The 17,100-nt window shown below is 30.7% G+C and overlaps 3 protein-coding genes across 5 annotated transcripts; 1 reads left to right on the top strand and 2 right to left on the bottom strand.

Moving 5' to 3' along the window:
• Positions 1-1,446: 1,446 nt before the first annotated feature.
• LOC105143926 (hypothetical protein) lies at positions 1,447-5,170 on the bottom strand. The gene is made up of 2 exons (XM_011052512.2): positions 3,725-5,170; positions 1,447-2,369 (listed from the first exon to the last, which is right to left on the bottom strand). The coding sequence occupies exons 1-2, from the start codon at positions 3,881-3,883 to the stop codon at positions 1,527-1,529; spliced, it is 1,002 nt and encodes a 333-aa protein (XP_011050814.1). The 5' UTR covers positions 3,884-5,170; the 3' UTR covers positions 1,447-1,526.
• Positions 5,171-5,403: 233 nt separating this feature from the next.
• On the top strand, positions 5,404-6,554 carry LOC105143925 (SRR1-like protein). Of its 2 annotated transcripts, none has more exons than XM_011052511.2 (2): positions 5,404-5,721; positions 5,856-6,554. In XM_011052511.2, the coding sequence occupies exons 1-2, from the start codon at positions 5,585-5,587 to the stop codon at positions 6,532-6,534; spliced, it is 816 nt and encodes a 271-aa protein (XP_011050813.1). In that variant the 5' UTR covers positions 5,404-5,584; the 3' UTR covers positions 6,535-6,554. The 2 variants fall into 2 exon arrangements, 1 of the variants encoding a protein (XP_011050813.1); XR_015547762.1 differs by having other exon boundaries at positions 5,581-5,721; positions 6,368-6,554.
• A 524-nt stretch (positions 6,555-7,078) lies between these two features.
• Positions 7,079-16,819, bottom strand: LOC105143927 (short/branched chain specific acyl-CoA dehydrogenase, mitochondrial). Of its 2 annotated transcripts, none has more exons than XM_011052514.2 (9): positions 16,655-16,819; positions 14,779-14,893; positions 14,552-14,652; positions 10,780-10,986; positions 10,529-10,699; positions 10,322-10,447; positions 8,988-9,170; positions 8,784-8,919; positions 7,079-8,700 (listed from the first exon to the last, which is right to left on the bottom strand). In XM_011052514.2, the coding sequence occupies exons 1-9, from the start codon at positions 16,685-16,687 to the stop codon at positions 8,525-8,527; spliced, it is 1,248 nt and encodes a 415-aa protein (XP_011050816.1). In that variant the 5' UTR covers positions 16,688-16,819; the 3' UTR covers positions 7,079-8,524. The 2 variants fall into 2 exon arrangements, with proteins under 2 accessions (XP_011050816.1, XP_011050817.1); XM_011052515.2 differs by having other exon boundaries at positions 16,614-16,818.
• Between the last annotated feature and the right edge of the window lie 281 nt (positions 16,820-17,100).

Genomic DNA, 17,100 nt, shown 5'->3' with positions numbered 1-17,100 from the left:
GGCAATTAGTCCAACCGGTACGATTGCTTGAAACAAATTTAAAATTTCTAACTGCTAAAACCTTATTTAAAATTTTTCATTTGAACTTTGAATTGAAATTGCTTTATTTAAACATATAGTCATCAAATTGTAAATCTCCTGAAAAATCCTCCTCTTTTATATTGCTGCAAACTAAGGATCCGCCTATGAATTCATATCAACTAAAAAAAATATGATATTATTATTATAATTGCGCAATTAATTAAGTAAAAAATTTTTCATGCATGAATATGTATATATATATATATATAAAGACATATAAATATTCATATACTATAATTATATATGAAATATGTCCATACATGTCCATATATTGTATATCTTTCTGTCTCTCTTTATTTGTAAAATTGTTTTTTAATGTAATAAAAATAATAATGATATGAAAACAAAGAGATTAATTAATTTTCGTATTGTTCGCTGTAGAAAAAATCAAGTTTGGAGAAATATAAAAAAAAATTGTTCCTACACAATTATGTATTATATAATTATATAATTATATATATATATATATATATATATATATATATATATATATGAGCAATTTTTTCACTAAGCTTGATTTTTTTTCAAAAACAAATAGTGCGAAAATTAATAAATCTTTCTTTTAATTATTATAATAAATTATTTTAATTATTCTTTTAATAATTCTTTTAATTATTTTTAATATTTTCACGTTATTATTATTTCTATTACACTAAAAAGTAATTTTACAAAAAAAAGAGAGAAGAATGTATGAAGATTGTATAGACATATTTATAGATTTTATTGTATAGATACATATATAATTTATATATGTATGTTTATGAATATTTATGTATGTTTATACATATTTATACATATTCATGTAAACAATTTTTTACCGGAATAAATGCAAAAATAATATATAACAGTATTATATAACTATTTTGTTATATAACACTGTTTATTATGTGTTTATTAAAGGTGAAGCTATAACATTGATATATTAGATGTTTCGAATAATATAATATTTTTGGTTCATAGATTTAATTTATCTCAAATATGACTGTGCGTCGAAACGTTCAGACATTTAAACACAATCAATCTGAGATGCTAATAATTGCGATGATAAATTGGTTGTGTTTAAATATTTGAAATATCTGTGCCATATTTGAGATAAATTAAATTCATGAATATTATATTATTCAAAACATCTAACTTCGACCAATCCTAGACGCTCTCTATTATATTTAAGAATTTATTAAGAATTTATTATATATTTTTTTAATTAAATAAAAAATTATGAATTTTTTTATATTGTATTTGAAAAAAAGTGCAAAAATTATACTCTTTCTCTCTCTCTCTCTCTCTCTCTCTCTCTCTCTCTCTCTCTATTTTCTCGTTCTGTCTAATAACTAGTAAGGACGCTTATTAATTTAAAAAACGCTCTCATAATAAATCGGTTTTTATTATACAAAAAAAGCAACAGAGAAAAAAAATTCTCCGTCCAAATTCCGTTTAAGATACAACTACGTCGCAGAGTTCGAAAAGGTGTAGGTGGACGAGAAAGTCGGCGAAGACGGCGGCGTGCGATCGTAGTTCAACGCGAGCGTCGAATACCTTGGCGCTTCGTCCATAAGAACGGCCTGCTCGTACGTGGGTGGCAGATCTTCTCGCGATCTTGACGGCAACGCCATCAGCTTTCTCGCTTGCCTCCTCTCATCCAAAATCCGCATTATGATCACGATCGGCCCTATCAGCAGCATAATCACGCCGATAGACACTAAAGCGACGGCCGTCGTCGCGATGTTTTCGTTCACGCGGGAGAATTTTACATTGCTTTTGCCTGTCTTGATGGTAAATTGATTCTGATCGACTTCCTTATCCAGAGTGGACGACGTCTCGTGCATTGTGGCTCGTGTCGCGTTTTCTACGAGATCGAGATCCTCCTCCTTCCTCAAAACCGATCCCGTAGTCTTGTATTCCGAATAATCCGAAATTGAAGTGACGTCCTCTTCCGCATGAATCTTATTTGAAATTCCGTTGCCGAAAATTCCGAAAATTCCGTTATTCTCCCTGTCTCGAGCTACTCTCGAGATCTTGTTCATTATATTTTTATTCTCGGTCGTCGAAACTGCGAGAGGATCCGCAAGAAAAAGCGAAGATGATTGCTTCTCCGAAAAAATCTGGGATGCATCCTTTAATCGTTCGTTTCTAATTCCAGTTAATTCAGAGAGATTCGTATCATCATCCAGAGATGGATCTATCTGAATTATCTCCACGTTTTTGTTCATCGGTTGTTGCTGAGTGGATAAATCGTATTCGTGTCTCGTAGACGATATAACGGACTCCAAACCGGTCGGGGAATCTATCTATAGAAAGATAAAGAATACGTTATATATATATATACATATATGCTTGTAGGTAATTTTATATAAGTAGAGATAATTGCGATTATACAACACAAAAACTATGTTTATACATATATGTATGTATATATAATTTGTACACGTAAATATTATAACAATCCTTCCCAGCAAACGAAAATGGATTGGAAATTTTCCGAATCTGTATTTTAAATCCATAAAAATGGATTGGATTCCATATAAAACAAAATTTTTATACGTGTAAAAGTTTAAATAAATTAAAGTAATAATTACATGAAATTCTATAATTATTGTTTTAAAACTTTTATACAAAATTATACTCTAGCTGTAATAAAGGAAACATATTTTAATATAACATGTACATAAAAGCGATTAATTAATTAATTAAAAATAAGGAATTTATATGTGTGTGTGTGTGTGTGTGTGTGTGTGTGTGTGTGTGTAATATTTATTGTTAATATTTAGTAGTTCTTTTTATAATATTTAATAATATTATATTGTTAATATTTAGTAGTTTCTTTTAACTATTAAATTAAGTAAAATTCTCTCTCTCTCTCTCTCTCTCTCTCTCTCTCATGATATATTTTTACAACTTTTTTTTAATTATTCAGTTGAATCAAAACGAAAAATTTCTTATTCATAATTCTGAATAAAATAGCATTCATGATGTATTTTTAAATGAAATAATGGATTTTCTACTCACAATTTTAAATAGAATTAAATAGTATTCGTGGCACATTTAAAAAAAAAAACTTTTTTTATTCAATTGGATTAAAAGATTGCATTTCCTATTCGGAATTTTGAATTTAACAGTATTCACGATGCACAGAAATGGCTGATATCATTTTTATATTCAATTAAAAAACTGTATTTGCTATTCAGAATTATAAATTAAGTATATTCACAATGCATTATTATTTTTAGATTAAAATGCATAGAAATATACTCTATGTCTATAAATGAATAAAATGCATTCAAGACTGAAAAGGAACCAATTTTAATATTCATAAATCCGAATTTCTGAAAATCTGAATTCATTTTAATCCATTTCAATCCGTTCCCGTTTGCTGGGTTGATAATAATTTAATTATATTTTATAATTATTTTATTAACAATCATTTTATATAGTATGATAATGGAGATTAGTAACAATCATTACAAACAATTATTTTATGTATACATAAAATAAATATATATTAATAAGATAGCTATAATAGACCTTGATAATAATAATTATACAATATAATTATTATTAATAATGGAGATCACTAATTATTATAAATGCAATTATTGTATATATGTATAACATAATTGTTTACATAATGAGAACAGAAAATTACCTCCATTACCTCGACAACATTGCTGGTATTCAAGATTCTCCCGTGCAGTGTGCTGACGCCTCTGTGAAGAAGAATGATGCCAACAGCGTTCCAGGTGACCAGCTGTAATATAATAATTACTCTCGAGGCCCATCTGTTTGTTCTCGAGGTGAGGGACATTGCGGTAACATCACATCATTCACATCGGTTATTAGTCGAAAGTCAAAGGCGTGACACCTTTCGCACACCTGCTGTGAAGTGTCCCGTGGTTAGCTAAGCGACATTTTCGTCGTTATACATATTCGTGTACGACGATTTAGAATCTTCATAGGCGGCAGGCATACAACGTATATTATAATACACGGGATATCGATGCCGCGGATACCGGCGGAATTTAACAATTTCGTCATTTATTCGTGCGCCATTTCTTCGAGATTAAACGTTAAATACGTTATATACTCTATCGTTTCGTCACACGACACGCCGTTCCCGTGGCACGAAAACAAATTCTGTGCCAAATCTTGTTATCTATTCGTTTCATATAAACAACTCGTCGTTTCAGGCGCAACACATTATAATGCGAGAGAGACGCGAATCCGTGAAAGTACAAAGCTGGCGTCTGCGAAAACAAATATCATAATATAAATTAATCACTTATTTACTCTCGAGCGACGCTTTATTCAACTGGATAGTTGATCGTCAATTTTATTACGAAGGCAAAATTTCAAAAGTAGGCTTTGCACGTGCGGAGGATCATTCTCGAGGACACTTTTCAGTTCAAATGCATTAAAGCGCATCGGGGAAGCGCCTCCGATGTCACATTATGACGAATTGTGGCGGAAGTATCGGTGTGAAAGAGAGAAAAGGAAGTGCGGAAACTTTTTTGTTTAACGTTACTATATATTGGCTGACGACTAGCAGTTGAAGCAGTCGTCGTCCTCGACGCGGCACGATTGCGACTTATTTGCTCGGTTATACGCGATGGGTCGTGGCAGGTAACGAATGACTCATTTCCACTACCTTGCGCTATCCCGTTAGATTGTATGTACGTTTCATGCGAGACACGAGACAGTCCATGGGCGTAAGCGAAAAAAGAAACCGATGTTCCAGCATTTAGGCGTCAACATAATTATTATGTAGCGTTTTAGTCAAGTACTATTACACTTCGGCACACTTTTGCATCGAAAATAGTTGGAATGCATTTGCTAGTAAAAGCAGTTTTTTACTTCACGTTAAAACTCGTCGTAACAAAACTCGCCATTTATTATTTGCACTCAGAATATAATAGACAGGCAACATGTATGCAGAAGCGTACATATATATAGTTTAATTATGTCCATTTCTACCACTGTAAAGTAACTTTAATGTCAATTTAACTTATTTTTATCTTCATTCTACTTTTACAAATTATTCCTTAAAAAATTAAGATGTAAGAGTAAATAAAATCAAAAGTTAAATTGCCAAATTGATGAAATGGACCTCACACGCGGTAAAGTATTACAAATAAAAAATATTAAATCTTAAAAAAACTCTTGAAACGTAATTATGAAAACGTACGTAGGAGAATACGAGACCCTCGGAATAGAAATGATTGGTAATGAGGACAATAGGAGTCAATTTACATAATTTTTTAAATAAGAATTATTTGGACAGATTGCTGACGCATATATAAGTAGGTTACTGTCATTCCCACTATATTTAAATTGCACACTATTGTGGACGTCTCATTATATGAAGAAGATTTTTTAGAATCTTTTTTTAGAATCAATAAAAAGAAAGATTTTGTTAAAAAACGTTAAAGACAGGTGCAGGCAAGCGCGGTTGGTGGCGGCCTCTAGCGAAGAAAAATGCAAGTAGTGACAAACGGCGCCATATTCAGTCATGTCAGAAGCGGACAACTTCGTGTTGGTGACTCGTCGTGGAAAACGTCGTCACGGAAGAAGGAATTTACGTGGAAACGCGCCGCCGAGCGTGATCGTAGAACAGGACTGTGAGATCGATCGCGAGCTTCTTCTTCGGTAAGCCATGTCACGGTTGCATCTCGCCATCCTCACTTAATTTTCACACCTAACCTAATCTAATGCACATCACGACCTACGTTTAACCTGATTGATTCTAATCGCAATCACATTTCTTTTACGGCGACTTTCAGCACGTTAGACAAGGCGGTAGTCGAAATCAGAGACACATCGTTTACCAAGTTCATTTTTAGCCGGCTGTCGGAATCCCTAGCCGTTTTAGGCTCTAACAGTGTTTCTGAGATAGTCTGCTACGGGTTAGGACAGTTCTCGCAGTATAGATCGTCGAGATGCCAATTGGCGCTTCTGCTGTGTATGAAGGCGCGATACGAGCCGGTCCGCGTACACGTATACGACCCGGCGTTTCATCCCGAGGAAGTACAAACTTTGCGTACCTTGGGATTAGAGGTCATAGAGACAAACGAAGAAGGCAAGCGTGTCGTCCAGCGAGATAGGATCACCCTCGTGTACATGCCGCACTGCTCGCGGCAGCTGACCAATAATTTCCTATATGCGAATTGGGATGATGGACTGAGCAGTTGCATCCTGTTGGCCAACAGTCTCTCAGACACCGTCGATAATTTCTTGCATAAGGACGTATTGAATACAGCGGGCTACATATTACGCATTCGACCTTATGTTACAGAGATTCGATTGGAAAATTCCTTCGTGTACGAGGAAGTTTTCAACGACCTTAATATTCATATCTTTACAAGACAAAATCTGGTTAAGGTCCCAGCAGATTTCTGGAACACTAAAGAAGAACCACAGTATTTAACGAAAGACGTTGAATTCGTTACAGCTGTGCAGTGACAAATGACGTTTGATACACTGTAATTATCTTCTTTAGCTCTTACAGAGTTATTTGTAACAAAATATAATTCTTGTTTCTCAATACTCGAATGACTAATTATTCCATTTGCTTTTAGAATACAACGACAATGAATAATAATATTAAAATTGTCCGTTCTCTGGTGCAAGAGCTGCGTCGAGTTTCACAGACTAAAAATACGAAAGAGAACGCAATGTTACATTATGTCATGGAACAAGCACATGCCCATAAAGAAACCTCTGAAGTTTTATGTAAAGCGCGAGAAGAATTAAAGAATTTAGCAGAAATGTATCTTTGCTACTTGAAGTCTCAGCAAGCATGTAAGGATATTCATAAACAATACGCTGGTAAAGGTGAACGTAGCATAAAGGAAACTGCGGATCTCGTAGGTTTTAAATTACCTCATGATCCAAAATGAAGTGTTCAAAATAGAAATGTTTAAACTGTTATTAGTGATAGGAATATTTGTACTTTGTACTATACCTATCTATATTGTACTTCTATAAAGATAATTTAAATAGTAAATTTCATTAAAGATAAAATCGTGTAATTTTATTTTATATATTCACATCTTTATTATTTATATCATAAACTTTCCAGCAGGCGCGCCATATACAGAGAACATCATAGAATAAGACTGACAATTCGAGAGATTAAAGCATAATATCGTCAAATAAGTATTATGTGATAAAAATTTATGATATCTAAATAATCATTTATTTAAAAAAATAAGTTATCTTTTATTAGAAAAATGTATTAAAAATGTATAGAAAAAAGTTTTATGTGCTTTCAGTCGTAGTATAATTATTGCAAATAATAATTGTCGTCGAATGTTTTTTGTAAGTAAAATGAAAACATTTGTTGCATTTGAGGATAGTATTTTTGCACAACTTGCACCTCCCTCGCTTTTCACCGGCACTGAGCGATTCCTCCACAGAAAGATTTTTCTGAAAAAATGCCCTGATATTTTAAAAATTGATTCTAAACAAGATATGCTAACAGAACGCAACCTAAGCGAATCGATGATCCGAAAGATACTGAAAGAATATCTTGGGAAGCCAAGACCCAGAAAATAGATTTTATCTCTTTCATAAAACCGGCGCGCGTGTACGGAGAACACGTGCGCGTCCGCTGGAAAGTTAATAGTATAAAAAATATTATGTACATCTCTATTGTTTATTTCTAAATATTGTAATAAATTTATTTCGTTGAATTTCGGTACTTGTTATTAATTCATAAAACATACAATTAAATAATGCCTTCGATGCTTATCAATGCTCCATAAATTGTTAACAGAATTCAGTCATCTAGAGAATAGTAATGTAACAGTGATATCATTGTACTTCCTGTATAATAATAATCGAAACGTTATTAAGCTATTCATACGCGTCGGACGTCGAGTCTCATCTAAATTTACATGGAGCATCGACAATAATCGAAACATCTGCGATTATAATTATGTTGATTTAAATAAATCAATTTGCACATTATCATCTTGTGTCGAATTGAGGCATTATTTGATTTATAAAACTTATATCTAAATTAGGTATCACTTATATATATTTGATATTAGTCGAATATTAGAATATAAAAGTATAAAAATATATTTTTAAATTAGGAAAAATAGTACCAAAGAGGATCAAGGGAGAATGAAGCGAAGAGTGTTCTCTTCTCTGATTGATTCCGCCATTTATTATGCACTTCCGCAAATATGCATATACAAAAATTTAAATTGAAATTTGTCGGATTTTGTGACATCCTGTATGTCTATATACATATACGTAATACTAGCGCGGTACAATAATAGTATGTGCAACACCGTATATTCCATACCTTCTACCATAGCTTCAATCTCCCTTGATTCTCTCTAGTACATATGCTATTTTCCCTAATTTTTAGTATTAAAAATAATGTGTAAAAAATAATCTTATCTTATATTGTAAACACAGTGTCATGTTAAAGATTACTAATTTACGAATATTCCTTGCGTATACATTTTGCAATCGTTGACAACTGCATATTGCTTGTACCTTCATAAATCGTGCCGATCTTGGCATCCCTATAATATTTCTCCTGAGGAAAATCGGTTGTAAATCCAACACCTCCCATAAAATCTATGCACTTTGTGGTGACACGTGACGCAGTTTCTATAAATATGATATACATATATTAGCTTTCACTATATATAGCCTTGAGTTTAAAGTAAATTAAACATTAGCAAATTATATACCAGATGCAATTAATTTGGCCATAGCCGCTTCTTTCATAACATCTTTTTTAGCATCTACCAATCTAGCTGCGTTGTAAACCAATAATCTTGCGCATTCTAAATCAGTTACTGCTTGAGCTATTTGATGTTGCATCGCCTAAAAATAGATTATTTTTTAGATCTTAGATATACACGGACATTCCGTTCGTTGAATAATGAGCATACTTGGAATGAGAAAACGTCCTTTCCAAATTGCTTCCTTTCCAGCGTATATGGTATGGTTGCATCTAAACTTCCTTGTGCGATTCCAATCATTTGAGCGCCAATGCCTACTCTACCTTCATTCAGAAAACCGGCTGCATACTTGTATCCCTGTCCAAACTCGCCTAAAATATTGCTTTCAGGTACCTGAAAAAAATACAAGTTATAATAATAGATGTATTTACACGTTGCAAGAAAAAGTCTGTTCTTTGTCGCAACTTGTTCTTTATATACTGAGCTACACTAAAACTTTCTGTTTCGCTTTCGTTAAACTTTAAATATAGGGGAGACCGGGGCACCATAAGTCACAAAAATTCAAACTTTTAAAAGTACACCTAAATATAAAAATTTGTGTATCATTTTTTTTTTAATTATTAAAATATAATGCATACTTTAAAATTTGACAAGTATATTTAGTAAATATTTATTAGTCTTAAAGAAAAAAATAAAAATAAATTTTTTTAGAAATTACTCAAATACCCTATACCCGGGATACCATAAATCACACACACAAAATAGTAGGATTATTCAAAAAATAACGGTGACGAAAGTTAAAGAGTATTTTCATCAATTAACTTACACATTCTTAGCATAGTCACTATATATCAATAAAATATATAAATATATTTAATTACAACTAATAATTATTAAATAATACAATAGAAAATTAGAAGAAAACAAATAAGAAATAATTCATTAATACGAGATACAAAATTTATTATGCTAAAATAAAATTAATTGCTTAGAAATATAAATTACCTCTTTAATACATATATTTTCTGTATTGTCCCGTTTCATCACGAATATTTAATGTGTGATCCATGATACTCCAATTATACAATAAAATTTAATGCATTTAGATAAGAAGTAACAGTCATATAGTACCAGTAGTATCAATTTAAAACTTAAGACTTAAGAAACGACCGTGATATGAATACAACAAATACGATAGAGAACGCAAACACGATTTAAAATTAAATGTTTCGAATAACATATTCTTTATATTAAAAAAAAAAACATATTCTTTAAATAAATAACATATTCAGATATGACTGCGCGTGGAAGATTTTTCGGACTTTCAACACAATCAATCTGAAATGTTAATAATCCTTTCTAAATTAAACTTTAAATCGTGTTGAAATTCTTTATCGAATTCAATAAAAATTCTAGATTATATTTAACTAATAAATAATCGATAGTGCCCCGATTTCTCTTATATCCATTTTACTTTCAATACAAACATTAGTTCAGAAACAAATCCAATAACATGCGTGCACGATTTTTTTAATAATACATACTCTGACATTATCAAAATGAACCATACAAGTTCCAGATGCCTTGATGCCTAGCTTGTCTTCAGGTTTACCTACAGTCAAACCGGGTGTATCGCGATCCACGAAGAAAGTTGTGATGCCGCGGTATCCCTATTTAATTAAAAAAGCTTTACGTGGTTACATTAATGATTCCGTGTTTCTCCTTTACATAATACATAAAACTTTGCTCACCGCGGATGGGTTTGCATTAGCGAAAACCAAGAATACCCCCGCGATGTCGGAATTTGAAATCCACATCTTTGTTCCATTTATTACATAATCGCTGCCATCTTTTTTCGCTACGGTTTTAAGAGCAAACGCATCCGATCCGGAATTAGGTTCCGTCAGGCAAAAGCTACCAGCCTAAAAAAAATATCACAATCGTATATGTCTTGTTCTGTTTTTCCATTTACTCATCAGTAACAAAAGCGTGATAAACGTACATATTTTTGTGCTAATTTAGGCAGATATTTTTCTTTATGTTCCTTAGATGCAACTTTGATAATAAGCGAGTTAACCAAAGTGTTATGAATGTCTACGAGAGCAGCTACGGCTCCGTCGACTTTCGCGACTTCTTCGACGGTTAAAATTGTGCTCATAAAATTGCAACCTGCACCTCCGTAATCTGTTGGAATTTCTAGACCCATCAACTGAAATTTTAAAAGTCAAGTTTAAAATGTTAAAATATAATACTTCTTTAATATAATATTTCTTTATTATATCAATTTATATATCCAATTTAAAGAGAAAATTACATTTATTAAAATATTATGAGACCGCCTTTACCAACGCAATATGTTTTCTTCTATTGTCCGTTCTACCACGTTATGATGCAAATGTTAGTCACACACGAGATTTTGTTTTACAAAGAATAACAGTTGAACAACAAGTGGGTACTGTATTGCAAGGCTGGTATTATACTTCATATAATAATAATATCAGTTTGTGATTGTATTATACTTTTATTGCATGATATTTTATAAAATTCTATAGAATTAAATAAGTAAAACGATAAATACGGTCGAAACTGGATCTACAAGATGTCTTTATTTTTATGTAAATTTTAAATATTATACATTTCATCTTTATAAATTGCACACCGATTACTGTCGGATTTGAAACGTAATCAAATTGAAACTGAAATATTAAAATCATAAATTAAATTGATTAATTTAATAAGGATACTGATAAGTGTCTTAAAAATCTACAAAGAATTTACTGAACAAAATATCACATGTAGTGATGGGTATTCAATCATATCTCTTGCGAATTTGCAATCAATTTAGTCATTGCTCTGCTTCGAAACATTTTGAATATTATTCGAAGATGTAAATTCATAAGTCTTGATAGATTTTGAAAGTCTTGACGAGTCTGATAATTCTCGATTTTTTTTATTAAAAAATTTTGAATTGAAGAAATTTTAACTTGCTCTTTCTATACGGTTAAAGAAAAATTTCTTTGATTTGAACGTCATTTCTTTGACGTATTTATTTAATATTTTTTATTCTCTAAAATTAAACTAAAATTGCTCTCTAATTTTATTCTCTTTAAAATTTATTAAAACATTCAAAACTTTTCAAAACATTCAAAACCTTCAAAAGATTTTATAATTTCAAATCGTATTCAAATTAATTCGTATTTTTCATGATATATTCGAACTAATTCAAAGCATCTTGACACCCATCACTAATCACATTATCCGGTCCGGATGATATTTTTTGCAAGTTCTTCGCAAGTTTTTAAGATGTCATTTTTAAATTGACAATTTAATTTGTGATCTTTATATTCCAACTTTAGTTTGTGATTGTGTTTAAATACAAGAGTAATCGACGTAAAGATTATATAAAAATTAAAAATATATTTAAAATTTACATAAAAATTATTATTAGGCATCGAAAGGCATTTAGCCTTCGTATTTAACGCTATCTTTATTTAATAATCTAGTGCGATTTTTTTATTATTGTCTATAGAATTAATGTTTTTCTTCTAACAGAAACGTAATAAGAAATTTTTCAAGGTTGATTTTGTTCAAGTATCGCGTAAAACAAAAATCGCATAAAACAAAAATCTGATTCTTTGTTTCTCATATATTGTATACATATTTGCATTTTTACGTTTTAGAAGAAAAAGTCGGCCTTATAATCTACAAAACAAAGGTATTGTTAAGATACATTTCGCCACTATAGGAATATAAAGATTATCTTTATGTACGTAAAACAAAAAGTATTCTTAATGTATGTATATGTAAATGTTAAAAGATATCTTCATTCAATATACAACAAAGAATATCTTATCTTCGAATAACTTATAATGAAGGAACTTATCTTCTTTTCCGACTTTTCTTATTTATTATGTGTACGTCACTTTGACGCGATTAATAACAAACATGTTTTTGCATTTCTTGTCGACATTATCACATTTATGCAATATTCTCGGTCGGACATAATTTTCAGAATTAATTTAGAATTAATGTAAATGTATTTTACTTATCGATTAATTAGAGAGAGCTTTCTAGATAAAAATTTTTTATTAAAATCGATTGATGCATATAGAGAAAATATCTTAGATTTTTTATTAGATAATTCACATTATGCCAATGAAAACAAAATATTATCTGTAAGATTGAGGCTAATATGAGTGAATGTACACGCACTTGTGATAAATTGACAGTTTCTTTTCAAATCATCCCTGATGAAAATTTTTCTTATATTTTTTGTACAAATTGGAACATTTTTCAAAAATATTCTGAAATATTCGAAAAGTTTACATTTCTCAGAATCTTTTATACAAGTAAATTCTGAAATATTGTGATTTCTCATTTCATTAATCATCAATTAAAAAGAAATAGTTTTAAATGTTTTAGATTTTATAACATTTCATCAGAAATTATACTTATAAAAAATCTTAGAAATCTTACAATATTTCAATTACCATATATGGAAAATTCTAAGAAAAAATGTAGCTTTTCTGAGAAGTGTTCCAATTCGTATAAAAAATATGAGAAAGTTATAAAATTATATAGAAATTCTGAAAAGTTATATGAAAATTCTGAAAAATTATATGAAAAATTCTGAGAAAAGTTTTCACCATATATATAGATATTAATAAGAAATTCAGGAATATTGTCGGAAAAGTATTAACTTTAAAAGTATTAATTTTTTTTATGTCTTTTTCTTATTCGCAAACAACAGTTAGAATATCGATTTTTTTATTAGTAAAAAACTTGTCAAACGAGTTTCGCATTGAGTGTTTTCTACGCTAGACAAATGCACAAGTGGCAAGACCGGCTGTACATACATAGATATAAATTACGACTTTCAATAACTTTAACACGTTCACTTAAATGTCCATTTGAACTCTTTATAGCCCCATGTCTACCGTGTTCTCCTCTATTTGATACTATTTATTTAAATACATACTGAAGATGCATTCTTCTCTATCTGATTTTTAAATTTAATTAGAATTTTTTTTTATCGTATACATATATATATATATATATATATATATATATATACATACATACACATACATAAATATATATATATAAAAGCAGAAAATATGCTCCTATGTGCTCGTACTCTTATACTGTATATTATATAATCGTATATCGTGAAGCATAAAGAAACATATTTTCTGCTTTCCAACAAGCAGCGTCAAGTTTCCTATTTCAACACATGTTTGCTGTATCTTTATCATCTGTACCAATTGGCAAAGGTTATCGGAAAGCAGAAAAGCTTATGAGCTTTTTAGTCATAACATATACTAGCACAGATGATAAGGTGTAGGCCCAGCAAACAAAAATGAATTGAAATGAATTGAAATGGATTCAAATTTTCAAAAATATTGATTCACGAATGTTAAAATAAATGCTTTTCAATCCTGAATGCATTTTTATTCATTTATAGGAATTGCATAGAGTATATCTCTATGTCTTTCAATTTAAATTAACTTTTTCTGTGCACATTGTGAATACTGTTTGATACAAAATTTTGAATGGGAAGTGCAGTTTTTCAATCTAATTGCATCTAATTGAATCTAATTGAATCCAATTGAATCCAATTAAATCCAAAAAAAAGTATTCGCTATTTTTAAAATACGCATTCGGATAGAAAAAAATTCCAATCTATTTTAATTCATTCTTATTTACTGAAGGATATCTTGTATACTCTTTGTTATGAAAATGTAAACTTTAATTAATTGTTTCATCACACTTACGCCATTCTCGAATAATACTTTTAAAACGCCGTCATCTATCTTGTTTTGCTTTTCCATTTTTCGGACGGCAGGAGCGATCTCCTCCTTAGCTAATTTAGCAACTATAAATATACGAATTGAAATATGAAGATGTATAGTAAGATAGTAAACAGATTTTACAGATCGACTGCGATCTTTATCATTTATCATTATCATCTTCTGATAAGAAAAGAGGTTGAAACACTTACCGGTTTCTTTCATCATAAGTTCATCATCCGTAAATAGCGTCAAAGGCCCTGGATGATAATTGAATCTTGATGCACATAAATGTACTTTTCGCGTTCGCGTCAGCGTTTGCGGTACCTGCAAAACATGTACGTTTTCTAAATATTGCTTTGTTTAATTATGCGTAGGAAAAATACATTTGTTATAATCACATATTAAGGAATAGATTTTTTTGTTCTGTCTGTGCTAAAGACAAATGTTAATAATACAGAAAATTAATGTGTTCAATCTACCAAATATTATCAGGAAATCAACATAGACCTGTTCTTTTTGCATCAGTTCATCTTTTTTCCTTTTCTCTATAGGAGAAAAGAAAAGAAAGAAAGATAAATTGGGTTGGGGCAAAAGTTTAGGTCAAAAAGAACAGGCCTATGATTTCCTTACTGATTTCCTTATAGGTTTGTTCGTGTCGCATATCTAACATGCTTCAAGATGTTCCTACCATAGTTTCTACTCACTCTAACACGAGTGCGTTTGAGTGAGTAGGAGAAAGTTGGAGGAAGTAGGAACATGTTGGAGTATGCGATGCGAACAAATTTTACGTTTTACTGTCATGTTTTTTGTGTGCCATGGTCTTAACGTTCGCCACGGGATTATTGATAAATTCATTTATAACAATTGAAGATGTTCGAAGTGTAGGAATCTCAATATGATCTCGATCTTACGAAGATTTTAAAATGTAAAAAAATGGTAGCGTTAATTTTATTATATTGAAGAGGACCTGATATAAAAAAGTCGAAACATCTGTATGTTTGCATAATTGTTTGTCTACTATAAACATATAAACATTATATGAACAACAAGCACGAACAACAAGCGTGGCTCTTTTGCCTTACATAACGTGTTCAATTATAAACTGAACATATTCATCAAGAGAATAAGCGGTTGATTATTCCATATATTATATTATACAAAACATAATAAAAATATACATGCAATATACGACGTAGTAAGGAAAAATAAAACATTTTCGAAATAAGTTGAATACATTTTCTTCTAATTGCTGTTTTTATCTTTGACTCGTCAATGTGCTGGCAAATGCAATCGAATACTCTCCTACTGAAAAAAATCACGACACAGTTGCATGATGAAACGTAATTAAAACATATAAATCACGTAACGAATTGTTCCAAATCAGTACGTAATTTTCGAAAATTATATAATTTGAAAAATCACCTGTTTTTTTTCTTCTATTTCTATCATTCAATTCTTTAAAATTCGATAACTATATAATCACATGATGAATGAAATTATTTTTAATATTATATGATTTTTCAAATTACGTGATTTTAAAAAATCACGTGCTGATTTGGAACAATCCGTTACGTGACTTACATGTTTTAATCACATGATTTCATCAATCGTAACATTGTGACATAATTTTGTTTAGTGAGATCGATTTGATAAAATGAAATATAAAACGTATTGATAATTTAAATACAAACCAATAGAAAAAATAATTTTACCACTGTAGGTATAAATAAGCCACGAAATATGTGCGCATCTTTGTTTCTCTCATAACTCTACACAAAAATTTTATATATACGTAAAATCAAGAATATTATAATTAATATTACATGAATGAATGAAATTAAGATGAATGTCACAAGATGTTTTGTAAAAAAAGAAATACAAGTGAATTCGAGCTAAACCGTTAATCACGAATGGATAAGTTATATAAAATAGCGTATAATGGAATATAAATAAGCAATCGCATGTTGTGGATTGAAATCTTAAATTTGATCGTTTTGGAAAAAAAAAAAACGATTTAGAAACTAAATTTAGAAACTAAATTTACCTCACTAAATTTAATGGGACAAAAAGAAAGGGCTCACGTACACGGAAGGCTGATCTTAAAACTGATGCATTCATTGTTCGTCTATATGAATTCGTCTATAGCGTGTTCCTCGAAAGAGTCCTTGAAGATACGAAGGATTGATGAATGTGCTGTTCACAGTTCGCAGGCCGAGTTAATACTGAGCGAGATAATTTGTTGTGCGTCAGACCGATTTCCTTTGTCGCCTCCTTGTCGGTCAAGCGAAGCCGATCGCGAGTGATTGGTTGCTTTCAGCGGAGCTGAACAGTTAAGTGAGACTCAACAGTGAGCGGTTGCTACTACTGATGTATTCTTCCAGATCTAAAATGTTAATGGATGATCTAAAAGAATACACCAATAACAGCGAGTTCAACTGTTGAGTCCGTTGAACGCAGCCATTCTTTTCATATGATTAAAACAGATTGTTGCACAATGAAGAAATTTAGCGTTTCAGTTAAATTTAATAATA

This window comes from Acromyrmex echinatior, chromosome 16 (assembly GCF_024713525.1).
Source record: "Acromyrmex echinatior isolate Ae372 chromosome 16, ASM2471352v2, whole genome shotgun sequence".
Lineage (NCBI taxonomy): Eukaryota > Metazoa > Arthropoda > Insecta > Hymenoptera > Formicidae > Acromyrmex > Acromyrmex echinatior.
This window is presented reverse-complemented; position numbering and strand designations above follow the sequence as displayed.